Source organism: Mustelus asterias, chromosome 22 (genome assembly GCF_964213995.1).
Source record: "Mustelus asterias chromosome 22, sMusAst1.hap1.1, whole genome shotgun sequence".
NCBI lineage: Eukaryota > Metazoa > Chordata > Chondrichthyes > Carcharhiniformes > Triakidae > Mustelus > Mustelus asterias.
Window position 1 is genome coordinate 12,187,419 of NC_135822.1, and position 16,323 is coordinate 12,203,741.

Genomic DNA, 16,323 nt, shown 5'->3' on the forward strand with positions numbered 1-16,323 from the left:
TTTGTGCTAAGTAATCCGTAATGTGTGTGGTCAAATTCTATGTCTCTTTACTGGCAGATTGCAGACTCAACCTGATCGTTATATTCTCTTTGTCACAAGTGAGGTCTCAGTCAGACAGCTCCGCCAGCAGCAAACAGCACAATGTTTCATAGAGTATTTGTGTTGAATTAATGCAACAAATCTCCATTGAAATGAGGTTCGAAAGTTGCCCGAGGCTTTCCCTTATTCAAGGGGCAATCAGTGGGAGCGAGTGCCTCTTTTCTTTCTATGGGGCTGGGCGGAAGGTCTTCAACTCCTACAGTTTTCCCACCAGGATCACATTAACGGACAAGCTCTTTCTCAGCAGTTACTCAGGTAGAAACTTTAGGTGGTAGGGGGAGGGTGTAAGATGACTTTAATGGGAAGGAAAGTGGCGGAGAGAGAGACCACAGAATTGGTATGGTGTAAAAGGAGGCTATTCAGCCCATCTTGTCTGCACCAGCTCTCCAAATGACTTAGTGCCATTCCCCCGCCTTCTCCCCGTACCCTTGCACATTTTTTCCATTTAATGCCATCGTCGAATGCCCTCTTGAATGCCTCGAACGAACCTGCCTTCACCACACTTCCAGACAGTGCATTCCAGACCCTACTACTTGCTGTGAAAAAGCTTTTTCTTGCATCACTTTTGTTTCTTTTGTAAATCACATTGAGTCTGTGCCCTCTCATTCTTGATCCTTATACGAGTGGGAAGTTTCTCCCTACCTGCTCTATCTAGCCCCCTCATGATTTTGAACTGCTCTATCAAATCTCCTCTTAGCCTTTTTATCTCCAAGGAGAATAGTCACAACCTCTACAATCTATCTTCATCACTGAAGTTTCTCATCCCTGGAATCATTCTTGTAAACCTCTGCTGCACTCTCTCCATGAATTCACATCCTTCCTATAGTGTGGCACTCAGAATTGTAAAGAATACTCCAGTTGAGGTCTAACTAGTGTCTTGAATAAGTTCACCATAACTTTGTTGTTCTTGTACTCTATGTCCCTATTAAAAAAGCCTAGAATACTCTGGGCTTCATTAACTGCTCTCCCCACCTGTCCTGCCACCTTCAATGATCTAACATGGACATAGAAACATAGATCTATGGACATATACACCCAAGTCTCTCTGCTCCTGCACCCCCTTAAGAATTTTACCCCTTATTCTAAATTGTCTCTTCTACCAAGATGCATCACCTCATACTTCTCCGCATTGAACTTCATCTGCCATCTATCTGCCCACTCCACCAACTTGCCTATGTCCTTTTGAAGTTCTACACTGTCCTCCTCACAGTTTACAATACTTCCAAGTTTAGTATCAACAGCAAACTTCAAATATGTTCCATAGAATCATAGAATCCCTACAGTGCAGAAGGAGGCCATTGAGCCCATTGAGTCTGCACTGACAACAATCCCACCCAGGCCCTATTCCCGTAACCCTGCATATTTACCCTGCTACTCCCCCCGACACTGGGGTCAATTTAGCATGGCCAATCAACCTTACCTGCACATCTTTGGACTGTGGGAGGAAACCGGAGCACCCGGAGGAAACCCCCGCAGACACGGGGAGAAAGTGCAGACTCCACATAGACAGTGACCTGAGGCCAGAATTGAACCTGGGACCCTGGCGCTGAGAGGCAGCAGTGCTAACCACTGGGCCACCATGCCACCATGATCCCCTTCATTCTCTCTTAATTTTAAAGAAACATAACAACCTTATAAACCTCAGACATCCAAACCTGGGAGAAAAACGATTAGGGGCTTTATAAAATCGATGTGTTCTTTTTTCATTCTTTCAACACTTTTTACTATTTGTAGAAATGGTGGAGAGGGTGGGGATGTGGAACAAGGGAAGGCTGGTCGAGTTTGCAAGATGTGGAGATGCCAGCGCTGGACTGGGGTAAACACAGTAAGGAGTCTAACAACACCAGGTTAAAGTCCAACAGGTTTATTTGGTTGCAAACGCCATTAGCTTTCGGAGCGCTGCTCCTTCATCAGGTGAGTGGGAGATCACCTCAGGGAAGAGTTTGCAAGGACAGTGGAGGTGGGAGGGAGGCCTCTAGAAATATGTCCACTAGGAGCTGGCAATCCAACTCATCCTTCATGGCAACATTTCCCTTGATGTGGAGATGCCGGCATTGGACTGGGGTAAACACAGTAAGAAGTTTAACAACACCAGGTTAAAGTCCAACAGGTTTATTTGGTAGCAAAAGCCACACAAGCTTTCGGAGCTCCAAGCCCCTTCTTCAGGTGAGCATTTCCCTTCCCAATGCCAGCTCATTGTATTACCGCCCTCATCAGATCGTAGCACTTGTCCCATTGATGAGGTTGCTTCCCTCAAGTTAGCTTATATCTGAGCAACAACGCTTCTGCTCATTAACAGCTGAGATCTAACACACCCTTATTTAAGATGCTAAACTAGCCTATGAATAATTGAACGGGGAGCGTGACTCAATTCTGTTTGGCTGGGAGGAGCTATTGATGAATATTTAATTCAGACCCTGGGGCACAGTTGTAGTGAATCATTAAGTCAGTGTCTTGAAATGCTAAACCCAGGAGAGCAAGGCGAGTATAAAGTTAATTTTATTTTCAAAATTGAAGACTTTTCTGCAGGGACTAGGCCAACGCTTAGAAGAGAAAAATAATTATTAAATAGGCTTTTGTGTATCTAAACATGAACCTCATTAGGAACCTGAAACTCGCTACCAAGTGCTTGTCTGCATTTTGTTTGCTGTATGTCTCTGTTCCTCTTTAGGCTATGATTCCTTGTCTGGCTATCATTTCACTGGCTACTCATCTGTTTGAATTGACCATACCTCCCGAGGGCTGGATTTTACAGGACGCCGCAGTCCTTGCCCTCCCCCCACCTCCCCCTTTCCAGCTAAAATATCAGGGGCAGCCCACCCGCAATCGCCGCTGCCCTGCAGCGATTTAACATCACGAGCAATGTTGATTACTTTAAGTTGTGACCTCCGCTCCTTTCTCAAGGGACGGTCCTGCCTCAGAAAGCTGCTGTTCAATTAATTTGTTTGTTCGTTTATTTATTAGTGTCACAAATAGGCTTACGTTAACACTGCAATGATGTTACTATGAAAATCCCCCAGTCGCCACACTCCAGCACCTGTTCGGGTACACTGAGGGGGAATTTAGCACGGCCAATGCACCCGAACCAGCACGTCTTTCGGACTGTGGGAGGAAACCGGAGCACCCAGAGGAAACCCACACAGACACGAGGAGAACATGCAGACTCCACGCAGACAGTGACCCAAACCAGGAATGGAACCCAGGTCCCTGGCGCTGTGAGGCGGCAGTGCTAACCACTGTGCCACCGTCCCATCCCTGGATGGCCAGTGCTGCGTCTGCGGGCAGCCCCAACATGTCCAGGAGCCCACGGACATCCAGATCCCAGCGAGGTGGTGGGGACTGAGTTCAAGAGGCTTGGGACAGGGTAAAGGAGGAAGTATAATGTGGAGAAAGGGAAGTGCAAATGCCTTCAATGGGCCGAGGGGATCCAGGAAGGTGGCTCCCCCGACCTTGGCAGACACCAATCTGCTGGGGCTTCCTGTGTGGCAGAGTTTAACTTTTGGTTGTCCATTCATCATACTTCTGGATTCACCAATTTCAACTTCACCTCCATTTATAGCTCTTTCCTCAGTGAAGCTCTTCCTTGCTTCCATTCCTGCAGTTGTAAGACTCCAGTCTCCTCTCTGTGAAGGCCAGGAGGCGCAGACCTGAACATACACAATTTACCATTTCAATGCCAGTTCTGGCTTAAAAGCATCAAAGCCTATCAGACCTTGCTCTCACTGCCAAACTGTTCACTACTACAGAATCACCCTGGAATGCAAAGATTTTCCAAGTACCAGCCATCTATTTGAACCCTTCTTCCCTGGCCTCTTAGCTTCAATAGCAAGTTCTCTGAAGATAAGCTGCCTACTTGCAACCCATCTGTCTCCATTCCTCTAATACCTCTGGGGTGACATGGTGGTACAGTGGTCAGCACTGCTGTCTCACAGCACCAAGGACCTGGGTTCAATTCCTGGCTTGGGCCACTGTCTGTGCGGAGTCTGCACGTTCTCCCCGTGTCTGCGTGGGTTTCCTCCTGGTGCTCCGGTTTCCTCCCACAGACTGAAAGACGTGCTGGTTAGGTGCATTGGCCATGCTAAATTCTCCCTCAGTGTACCCGAACAGGTGCCGGGCTAAGGGATTTTCACTAACTTCATTGCAGTGTTAATGTAGCCATGATGTGGAGCTGCCAGCGTTGGACTGAGATGGGCACAGTAAGAAGTCTCACAACACCAGGTCACGAGCTTTTGGAGCACTGCTCCTTCATCACCTGGTCACCTGATGAAGGAGCAGCGCTCCGAAAGCTCGTGATACCAAATAAACCTGTTGGACTTTAACCTGGTGTTGTGAGACTTCTTACAGTGTTAATGTAAGCCTATTTGTGACACTAATAAATAAAAAAAACCTCAGGTTGTTACAATTCAAACTCAAAAGCTAATCCTAGATGAGATGTGATTGTCTGCAGTTAAATATTAAGATCAAATCCGTTCAATGTCATCGCCCTTCACCACAAGCTCTGTTCCCTCCCTCCCCACTGATTCCATTCTTCTCGCAGGCTGAACTACACTGTTCTCAAACGTGGTTTCCTATCTGACCTTGTGCTGAGCTTCCAAACCTGAAACCTTCTCCATTATTAAGACAGCCTAATTCCTCTTCCATAACATAGCTCCTCCCTCAGCTTATCCTAGAATCCCTACAGTGCAGAAGGGATTTGGCCCATCGAGTCTACACCGACCACAATTCCACCCAGGCCCTATTCCCATAACCCTGCTAATCCCCTGACACGAGGGTCAATTTATCATATCCAATCAACCTAACCCGCCCATCTTTGGACTCTGAGAGGAAACCCATGCAGACATGGGGATGATGGGCAAACTCCACACAGACAGTGACCCGAGGCCGGAATTGAACCCAGGTCCCTGGGGCTGTGAGGCAGCGGTGCTAACCACTGTGCCACCATGCCGCCCCAAACCGTATGCTGACGCCATCATCTATGTTCTTGTTACCTCCAGATTGGAATATTCTGATGCTCTGCAGGCTCTGAAATCATGAACTTATCCAACCCTCTACTGCCCATATCCCAGCACACGGCAAGTCACGCTCACCTTTCCTGCACTGTGGACTTAACTTGGCATCCAGCACACGAATGCCTCAAGTTAAAAATCCTCATCCTCCTGTTCAAATCCCTCCGTGGCCTCAATCCTCATTATACCTGTCACCTCGTCCAGCCCTGTCATCATCCAAGAATTCTCCAGTTCTGGCTGCACTTTCCCCAGATCAGTTGTCTGAACTCTGGCATTCTCTCCCTACAACTCGCGGTCTCTCTCCAGCTTTGACAAAGGGTCATCTGGACTCGAAACGTCAGCTCTTTTCTCTCCTTACAGATGCTGCCAGACCTGCTGAGATTTTCCAGCATTTTCTCTTTTGGTCTCGATCTCTCTCCTCTGTTCTGGTATTTTTGAAAACCCATCTCTTTGACCAGACATTTGATCCCTGGCCTAATGACTCCTAACTTTAGGTTCATTATCAGTATTTTGTCTGATTTGTTCCTGTGAAGTGCTTTGGGTCATTTTTCCCCATTAAAAGTGCTAATAAATGCAAGGTGGTGTTTTTGGTCTGGAAGGCTCCTGCTTCTGTTGGGCAAGCTTTGCTTCACCTCCCTCCTGATGATCTATGATTCTCTTCCCCTGCCACCCACAACAATTACTTTCCAGTATTGCACTCTTTCCCTTTGCTCAACTCCTCCGAGAAACATCAAACAGATGATCCACAGTCTGTTACTTATTTGTTGCTGGGCTGTTGTTTTTTTTTATTTATTGCCCATCCCAATTGCTGGTGTTAAGTCCTCTCCTTGGACTGTTGCAGTCTTTGTAACCATGGTATGATTTGATTTGATTTATTATTGTCACATGGATTGGGATACAGTGAAAAGTATTGTTTCTTGTGCGCTATACAGACAAAACATACCATACATAGAGAAGGAAAGGAGAGAGTGCAGAATGTAGTGTTACAGTCATAGCCAGGGTGTAGAGAAAGATCAACTTAATGCGAGGAAGGTCCATTCAAAAGCCTAATGGCAGCAGGGAAGTTGTTTTTGAGTCAGTTTGGTACGTGATCTCAGACTTTTGTATCTTTTTCCCAATGGAACTTGATTTGTTCTCACTGGAATGACGGAGGTTGAGGGGCGACCTGATAGAAGTCTACAAGATTATGAGGGGCATGGACAGAGTGGGTGGTCAGAAGCTTTTTCCCAGGGTGGAAGAGTCAATTACTAGGGGACATAGGTTTACAGTGCGAGGGGCAAAGTTTAAAGGAGATGGACGAGGCAAGATTTTTACACAGAGGATGGTGGGTGCATAGAACTCTGCGGGGGGAGGTAATGGAAGCAGATATGATAGTGACTTTTAAGGGGCATCTTGACAAATATATGAATAGGAAGGGAATAGAGAGATATGATCCCCGGAAGAGTAATGGGTTTTAGTTCAGTCGGGCAGCATGGTCGGTGCAGGCTTGGCGGGCCGAAGGGCCTGTTCTTGTGCTGTAATTTTCTTTGTTCTTTGTTCTTCGGAAGAAGGTGGAAGAGGGTATGTCCGGGGTGCGTGGGATCCTTGATTATGCTGGCTGCTTTACCAAGGCAGCAGGAAGTATAGACAGTATCAATGGATGGGAGGCTGGTTTGAGTGATGGACTGGGCTTCATTCACGATCCTTTTTAGTTTCTTGACATAGCAGGAGCCATACCAAGTTGTGATACAACCAGAAAGAATGCTTTCTATGGTGAATCTGTAGAAGTTGGTGAGAGTCATAGCTGACCTGCCAAATTGCCTTAGTCTCCTGAGAAAGTAGAGGCATTGGTGGGCTTTCTTAACTATAGTGTCCATACGGGGGGACCAGGACAGGTTGTTGGTGATCTGGACACCTAAAAAGTTGAAGCTGTCGACCATTTCTACTTTGTCCCCATTGATGTAGACAGGACCATGCCCTCCACTACACTTCCTGAAGTCGATGACTTTGTCCTTCATTTTGTTGACATTGAGGGAGAGATTATTGTTGCCGCACCAACTTACCAGATTCCCTATCTCTTTCTTCCTCTGCAGATGTGGGATGCAGATAGGCATTTTGATGTGTTGTTTTATCTACCTGTTTAGCTGCGGGAGCAAGATGCTTTGCATTACTTCAGGCCAGGGGTTTAAATGAGTATAGGAGGGATTATGATAAATTTAATGTGTTCTGTGGGAGAAGCAGGGTTGAAGGCCCTGTTTGCATTCCATGTTATTTCCATGTTCCGTCTGTAACTGACTTTTACCTTACCCACTGTTATTAAACATGGGCAACAGCATTTTGCACATGTAGGTTTACTGGGGTGGGCAGAAGTTAATAAACACAGGCATATATAGATCTGATGGGCTGAATGGCCTGTAAATTCCATACAATACAATCCTTTTATATGCAGCGCCTAGAAAATAGTGTTATTGAGCATTATGCAGTAACAATGACTGGACAGTACATTGTAAGTGGTGGTTAATCTGCATTTAGAATGGGGCAGATGTGTAACTGTTTTTATTAACTGTTCCAGGTTGAGTAACACCAAGAAGCAAGCTGTCCACACAGTGATGGGGATCTGGATGGTATCCTTTATCCTGTCTACGTTGCCTGCAGTAGGCTGGCATGACACCACAGAACGTTTCTACGCCAAGGACTGTCGCTTCATTGTCACGGAGATAGGCCTTGGTTTTGGGGTCTGCTTCCTGCTGTTGATTAGTGGGAGTGTAGTGATGGGGGTGGTATGCATTGGCATTGCCCTCTTTCAAACTTTCACCATTCAAGCCGGGAACAACGCCAATAAGAACAAGTTCAATGTACCCACAATAGTGGTGGAAGATGCGCAGGGTAACCGGAGATCATCCATCGATGGCTCGGAACCATTGAAAACCTCTCTCCAGATAACTTACCTGATCAGTGGAATAGTTTTTATCTACGACTTTTTGACCGGATTTCCTGTCTTGGTAAGTCACTGGCTATTTTTTCTGTTAATACAACAAAAAGATCGACATGCTGGGGAATGTTGCATTTGTGTGGTAAAATTGCAAACACAATTATAAAGCGTGGGTTTAAGGTTTCCCAACATGTAGCGGCCAGAAGGGCCGGAATTTTACCGGCATGCCTGTCCGAGGCTCATAAGATTGCGCCGTTCCATGAGGGCCGGTAAAATCAGGGCCAAGGAATCTTCCCCACTTGCTACCCAGGAATTATGCTGGTGAAATTAAAATAATTCAATGGGGCAAAAAGGAAATGAAGACGAGTTGTTCCATGATGTGCGGGTTAGGTTGATTGGCCAGGTTAAAAATTGCCCCTTTGAGCCCTGGGATGTGTAGGTTAGAGGGATTAGCGGGTAAATATGTGGGGGTAGGGCCTGGGTGGGATTGAGGTCGGTGCAGACTCGATGGGCCGAATGGCCTCCTTCTGCACTGTAGGGTGTCTATGTCTATGAGGGAAATCTTCTTGGGTCAATCCTACAAATTTATTTTGGAGATAGATATCAGCAACTTCACACTTCTCCCACCTCATTTGAGTTTCTTTCTGATTTGAATCATTTATTTGTTCAAGAATTTTAAATGTGCACAAACATAAAATATTTGCATCTTTATTACGAGGCGACAGGGAAAGGATGGGGCATTGGAAACAAACTGAATCACTTTCCGAATGCTGGCATGGTCGTGAGGGTTCAGATGGCCTTCTGTGCTGCAGCCATTGTGTGGGTGTATGACATAGCTAGCTATGACATCTCTCAAATACAACTCAAAGTACTTAACACAATGACGTATTCAAAAGTGCAGCGACTGCTATTCAGTGAACAGACATGGTGGCCATTTTCCACACTTGAAGTTGGCTATAAGATGAGGGACAGGTTCTTCTGTGTTTGTGACACTGGTTTAGAGAATAGTGACCTCCTTCCCCTCTTTATAATAATGCTAGGGGATCTATACCATACAAGAAAACCATGTGAACAAACAGACAGGCGGCATGGGAGCACAGTGGTTAGCACTGCTGCCTCACAGCGCCAGGGACCCAGGTTCGATTCGCAGCTTGGGTCAATGTCTGTGTGGAGTTTGCACGTTCTCCCCGTGTCTGCGTGGGTTTCCTCCCACAGTCTGAAAGACGTGCTGGTTAGATGCATTGACCCGAACAAGTGCCGGAGTTTGGCAACTAGGGGAATTTCACAATAACTTCATTGCAGTGTTAATGTGAGCCTTACTTGTGACTAATAAATAAACTTAAACTCTTTAAAGATAGGGCGTCTGTTGAATTTTTCATTTGGTGGTCACCACCTCTGACAGTGCAGCACTCCTTTAGTACTGCTCTGGAGTATTAGTCTCCATTATGTGCCCAGATCCTGGGAGTGGGAGTTAACCCCATGACCTTTTGACCAGAGCAAGAGTGTAACTAACTAAGCCATGTTTCAATAATTTTATAAGGCATGGCAGCGGATAAGTTCTTTATTCTTGTACTATCTGCAACCAAGATTATTAAAGCTTTCTCATAAATATGTTTATTTCAATAATAGGTATCTTTCAAAGAATGCAAAAGTTTGTGTGGTTATTGTGTTAGGTCAGTTGCAGTACAGTTTCAAGGCTGAAAATATGAATGACTTTTTTTTGAAATGAACATTTCCCATTTTTTATTTGATTTGATTTATTATTGTCACATGTATTCATTTACAGTGAAAAGTATTGTTTCTTGCGCGCTATACAGACAAGGCATACCATTCATAGAGAAGAAAAGGAGAGGATGCAGAATGTAGTGTTGCCATCATAGCTAGGGCCCAGAGAAAGATCAACTTAATGTGAGGTAGATACATTCAAAAATCTGATGGCAGCAGGGAAGAAGCTGTTTTTAAGTTGGTTGGTAAATGACCTCAGACTTTTGTATCTTTTTCCCGATGGAAGAAGGTGGAAGGGAGAATGTCCGGGGTGTGTGGGGTCCTTCATTATGCTGGCTGCTTTGCCGAGGCAGCGGGAAGTGTAGACAGAGTCAATGGGTGGCAATGCATTCAATTAAAAAATATTTGATGTTCTCAGCTATTCATTCATGGTCCCAGTATGGAAAGTAGTTAATTTTATTGTAAAAGTTATTTTCTGGAATTTATGAACATTTATAAAATGACTCCAGCATGAAAATAAATTAAATTACAGTTAAGTTGTCAGGCACAATTTCACTTCTTCCTGTTTGTGGGTTGTCAGTAGAGATATTTTTCTCTCTCAGCGCTGCCAAGTCCTGGAATTGCTGAGGTACGCCATGCTGGGCTTGAATAGTACGGTCGCTGAGTGATAGTGTGGCATGGGAGAGTTGAGGAATCATAGAATCATAGAATCCCTACAGTGCAGAAGGAGGCTATTCAGCCCATCGAGTCTGCACCGACCACAATCCCAGCCAGGCCCTATCCCCATGACCCCATGCATTCACCCTAGCTAATCCCCCCCCCGACACTAAGGGTCAGTTTAGCATGGCCAATCCACCTAACCCGCACATCTTTGGACTGTGGGAGGAAACCGGAGCACCTGGAGGAAACCCACACAGACACGGGGAGAGCTCCACACAGACAGTGACCCAAGCCGGGATTCAAACCTGGGTCCCTGGTGAGGCAGCAGTGCTAACCACTGTGCCACTGTGCTGCCCCCTGCCATAGACTGCCATGGCCTTGGATCATTGAGCTCTGATATGGCAGGAAAAGGTAAATGTTGTACAAATGCCAGGCATGGCTCTGAGTCAGAACGTTTCAAGTTCCAATCCAGAGACTCAAGCGCATACGCTAGGTTGACACATCAGTGCGGAACTGAGGGAATACACACTGTCAGTAACACAATCTTTCAGATGAGATGTTAAACCGAGGCCCTGCCTAACCCCTCAATTGGACGTAAAAGATCCCACTGCATTATTCAATATCGCTGAAACAGATTATCTGATCATTATCACATTGCTGTTTGAGTGATGTTGCTGTGCATAAATGGATAGTTGTGATTCACTACATTGCAACACTAACTGTACTTGCAATATATTTAATTCTCTGTAAACTGCTTTGGATGTTATGGAACATAGAATCCCTACAGTGCAGAAGGAGGCCATTCGGCCCATTGAGTCTGCACCGACGACAATTCCACCCAGGCCCTATCCCTGTAACCCCATATTTACCCTGCTAATCCCCCTGACACTGGGGTCAATTTATCATGGCCAATCAACCTAACCCGCACATCTTTGGACTGTGGGAGGAAACCGGAGCACTCGGAGGAAACCCACGCAGACAGGGGGAGAACGTACAAACTCCACACAGACAGTGACCCGAGGCCAGAACTGAACCCGGGTCCCTGACGCTGTGAAGCAGCAGTGCTAACCACTGTGCCACCGTGCCGCCCAATGAAAGATGCTACATAAATGCCAATTCCTTTGTTCGTTGAAATTAGACACGACTGGAACCTGCTCAGGTTAATTTCCATTCATACTTTCATAGTAGGTGGAGAGATTCTAAATTTAGAATAATTTCTTTGTTGAAATGGTATATGTTTCAATGTGAGAAACCGCCAACAAAAATTTCACAAGCATTAACTCGCAGTTAACAAGCTTTCAACACGCTCTTTTAGTTGGTCTTTGCACGATGGAAATCTACAGCAAGGATATTTAGCCCGTCATATTTGCGTTGGTTTGTTTCTGAAATAACTAATTACACTGGTGTGCTGACCCTGGTACAGTTTTACATTTTGTTCTGCCTCAACTATTTATCCAAGTTTTCTTCAAATAGATTCTGTGCCCTGTGGCATATTGTTCCAACAACCTTTTCTGCAGAAAAATCATATTTACAATCAGCACTTTAAGAATGGGCGATACGGGTTAATGCAGTGGTAAAGGAATTGGTAAATATTTGCAGGAGTTAAGCAGCAGTTAACGAGCTCCTGACAAATTTTACTGTTTGCCGATTTTACCTTTACATTTTTCATATATGAACATTTGCAGTGCAGTCACAGCCAAATTTGATTTTATTTAGTATTGTCACATACAGAGTGATAGAGGGATAGAGAGATAGGAGAGAGTGAAAAGTATTGTTTCTTGCGCGTTGTACAGACAAAGGGCAGCGCAGTGTCACAGTGGTTAGCACTGCTGACCACTAGGGGACCTGGGTTTGATTCCCGGCCTGGGTCACTGTCTGTGTGGAGTTTGCACGCTCTCCCTGTGTCTGCGTGGGTTTCCTCCAGGTGCTCTGGTTTCCTCCCACACTCCAAAGATGTGTGGGTTCGGTGGATTGGCCATGCTAAATTGCCCCTTAGCCTCGGGGGACTAGCTAGGGTAAATGCATGGGGTTATGGGGATAGGGCCTGGGTGGGATTGTGGTCGGTGCAGGCTTGATGGGCCGAATGGCCTCCTTCTGCACTGTAGGAATTCTATTTTTTCTATTCTTCTATTCTATGAGAAAGCATACCATTCATAGAGTACATAGGAGAGGATGAAAGGATATGGTGCAGAGTACAGTGCTGCAGTTACATATAGGGTGAAGAGAAAGATCAACTTCATATAAAGAGCATTATTCCAAAGTTTAGAAGATTTGGAGTTCAATTTTAAGAGCGTAAGAATGGGAGTAAAAGATGGAGTTGAAGGGTGTGCTGCGGACAGCTCGCAAGAAGCCTCCTCGTTCCGGAACCATCTTGTCCAAGTTGCACCCACTTTCCTAGTGTGTGATGCACAGTTAGACTGACGCTCCCCTTGGTTAAAGTCAGGGCACCCGTTGGATTGACAAATCCTTTATTCAGGCTTATAAGTTTTGTGGAGGCAGGGATTGCCACGAGTGTAGGCAATACCTGGAACGTCTGCAAATAATTATTAGTCTTCAGATCCGATGAAGGGTCACTGAGCTGAGCATTCATTGAAATTCTACCGCCCCGACTGCCACGGAATCGGAGCGGGTGAGGGGCGGACAACAGAAATGTCCGTTGAGCCCGGGTGGAAATTTCCGGTCTCACTCGAGCGAGGCTGTAGAATCCCGCCCATTAACCCTGTTTCTCTCCACAGATGCTGCCTGACCTGCTGAGATTTCTAGCATTTTTTGTTTTTAGTTCAGATTCCCGGCGTCTGCAGTATTTTGCTTTCACAGTAGTCTTTTCTATTGCTTCTGATCGTGGAGCTGCATGTCACTCTAGCTCTCACAATTAGTGCAACTCTCCTCTTCCCCCTTAGCCTCACAATCTTTGCCCCTTTTAAGAGTTTATCCAATTCCCTTTTTTTGGAAGTTCCTGTTGAATCTGCCCTTTCAGGCAGCGTCTTCCAGATCACAATAGTGCACCCCCCCCCCCCCCCCCCCACTGGTTCTTTGGTCAATCGCCTTAAATCTGTGTCCTCCCTTTACTGACCCTGCTGTCAATAGAAGCACTGTCCCCTAGTTACTCTGTCAAAGTCACTTGTAGTGTTGACATCATTGCAATATTGCACACCGACTCTGTTGTTCGGGGACCCTATCTATATTCCTCGGGCCAGTTCTGTTTTAGTGTCATTTTATTTCTGATTTACAGGATTATTTCTTAACCCCACCTCCATTTTCCCATCCAAGACCCCTCCCCTCTCCTTATGTTTCCATAATTAGAGATCACTATTTACTATGTCCTCTCGCACTTGTGCATTCTGTGTTAGTTGTCTGCGATGAATACTTCAACCATGCAAGAACAGTCCAGAGCATTGCAACATTCTTTGTGTATTTACGTGTTTGAAACAGTCTTTGTAACACAACAAAGGTGATTCCAAACCTCAGGAGTTAAAATTATGAGGAAATATTGAGGTGATTGCTTTGGAAAAGAGAGGTCACTGGGGGCTACCAAACTGGAATTTTCAAGATTAGAACAAAGACCTACACTTTTCACCCAGCGAAATTCTTCTTCTATGTTTCAAAAATCTAACATTTAAATTACAGGTGAGGAAGATGGGGGAACACAAGATCACAAGAAATAGAAGCAGGAGTAGGCCACCACGTCCTTCAAGCCTGCCCCACCATTCAATACAATCCTGTCTGATCTATGCCGGCCTCAACTCCTTTTCCGTGCAATTTCCCCAGAGCCCTCTATCCCTCGATCTATCAAATATTTATCCACCTCCACTTTAAATACTTTGAGGGTGGGATTTTCCAGCCACGCTTATTCCAAAACTGGAGAATCCCGTCTGAAGTCAACAGACCTTTGCATGGTCCGCCCCCTTGCCCGCTATGCTTCCCATGGCGGGCGAGACGGGAAAAATTCCCCCCCTTAATGATCCAGCCTCCACTATCCTTTGGGGCAGAGAATTCCTGAGATTCACCACCCACTGCGAGAAGAAATTTCCACGCACCTCAGTTTCAAATGACCTGGCCTTTATCTTGTAGCCATGTCCCCTTGTTCAAAATTCTCCACTAGTGAAAACATCTCAGCATCTACCCTGTTAAGTGCCCTCAGGATCTAATATGTTTGAATAAGGTCACCCCTCACTCTTCTAAACTCCCAGGAATACAGACCCAGATTATTTAGTCTCTCTAGTCAGGGAAGTCAGGCAAAGCTTTAACATCCAATGGTTAAGAGACCTTTAAGTTTTACAGACAGATGATTCATGCCTTCCAGGCTCAACTATTACAACGCTGGCTGATCTCCCATATTCTACCATCATTAAACTTGAGGTCATCCAAAACCTACTGCCTATATCTTAACTCATATCAAGTCCCGTTCATCACACAATCCTTTACTCTTACCTGCATTGCCTCCTGGTTAAGCAATGTCTTGACTTCAAAATGCCCTTCCTTGTTTTTAAATCCTCCTGTGGCCTTGTCCCTCCGTTTCTTTAGAACTCTGGTCTCCTTCAGCTCCACAGCTGTCTAAAGACATCTGTACTATCATATTTCCAGCTTCCTAGGCATCCTCAGTTTTAATCCATGCTGTCAGTTGCCTCTGTCCCAAGCCCCGGAATTCCCTCCCTAAACCTTGCCCTCCTACTTCACTTTGCTGCTTTAAGACAATCCTTAAAACTACCTCTTTGGCCAAACTTTTGCTCATCCAACTCTATATCTCCTCACATGGCTTGGTGCCATACCTTGTTTTATTAATGTGTCTGGTGAAGCATCTTGGGATGTTTTATTATGTTAAGAAAGCTTTATCAATATATCATGTTATAAGAGACAATTAGTTTCAAGTCTGCAGAGAGAAGGAATAAAGGGTGAGAAGGTGAATAGGTATGGTTAGAATATAATAATTGGTAAGAAGTGAAGGAGGAAGCAGTTAGCTCAGTTGACTAGACAACTAGCATGCAGATCAGATGAGTACCATTGCAAAGGGTTCGATCCTCATTTCAGCCGAGGCAGACCCGGGGCCTGCCTCCTCATCTGACCCATAGTATTGTCATGATTTGGGCAGCACAGTGGATAGCACTGCTGCCTCACAGCGCCAGGGACCCGGGTTCGATTCCGGCCTTGGGTCATTGTCGGTATGGAATTTGCACATTCTCATCGTGTCTGCATGGGTTTCCTCCGGGTGCTCCAGTTTCCTCCCACAGTCCAAAGATGTGTGAGTTAGGTGGATTGGCCATGCTAAATCGCTCCTTAGTGTCAGGGGGATTAGCAGGGTAAATACATGGGGTTACTGGGTGGGATTGCTGTCAATGCAGGCTCGATGGACTGACTGGCCTCCTTCTGCACTGTAGGGATTCTATGATTCTATGAAATAATAGCCAATAGCCTGTAGACAAAGAACTCAGGTGAAGATGATCATTGGACTGAACAAGGTCATCCTTTTCATCGATCGGCCCACCTCCCTGAGTGGATCAATTGAACACGTCGGGGCTAATGGCCTTATCTTTTTACTGCTTTTGGTTTCTGCTTCCCGTTGGCTTCTAATGATGATGGATCATCGGGTCAGTTCTGTGTTACTTTCTTTTCTGCCCTTGTTTATTTTTAGTCCTCTGACTTTTCAATGTTGCTCGTGATTTGAAGATTTGAAAAGAGTATCTGTCTGAAATGGTGTCCCACTGAAGTCATTCAGCAAATAACAATACTGCCCAATATTTGCTATACCACATGCGTACGGCATTTCTATAACCTCACTTCTTTTTAACCACGACAAAGCGTGACAAAAGAATGACATTTATTATTTAGCTTCTGCTTAAAAAAATATGTTGAATGTCATACTTGTGACTTACAGAAAACTGCGTGAAATAATTGGGGAATACCTATTAAATAGCAGTCCAATTC

The 16,323-nt window shown here is 45.4% G+C and overlaps 1 protein-coding gene across 1 annotated transcript in view; it reads left to right on the top strand.

Annotated features, from left to right (window-relative positions):
* Positions 1–16,323, top strand: part of gpr153 (G protein-coupled receptor 153) — a 54,762-nt gene that overhangs the window by 8,183 nt on the left and 30,256 nt on the right. The window contains exon 2 of the mRNA XM_078238519.1: positions 7,657–8,086. Coding sequence (XP_078094645.1) covers positions 7,657–8,086 — 430 coding nt within the window. The remainder of the gene's footprint in view (positions 1–7,656; positions 8,087–16,323) is intronic.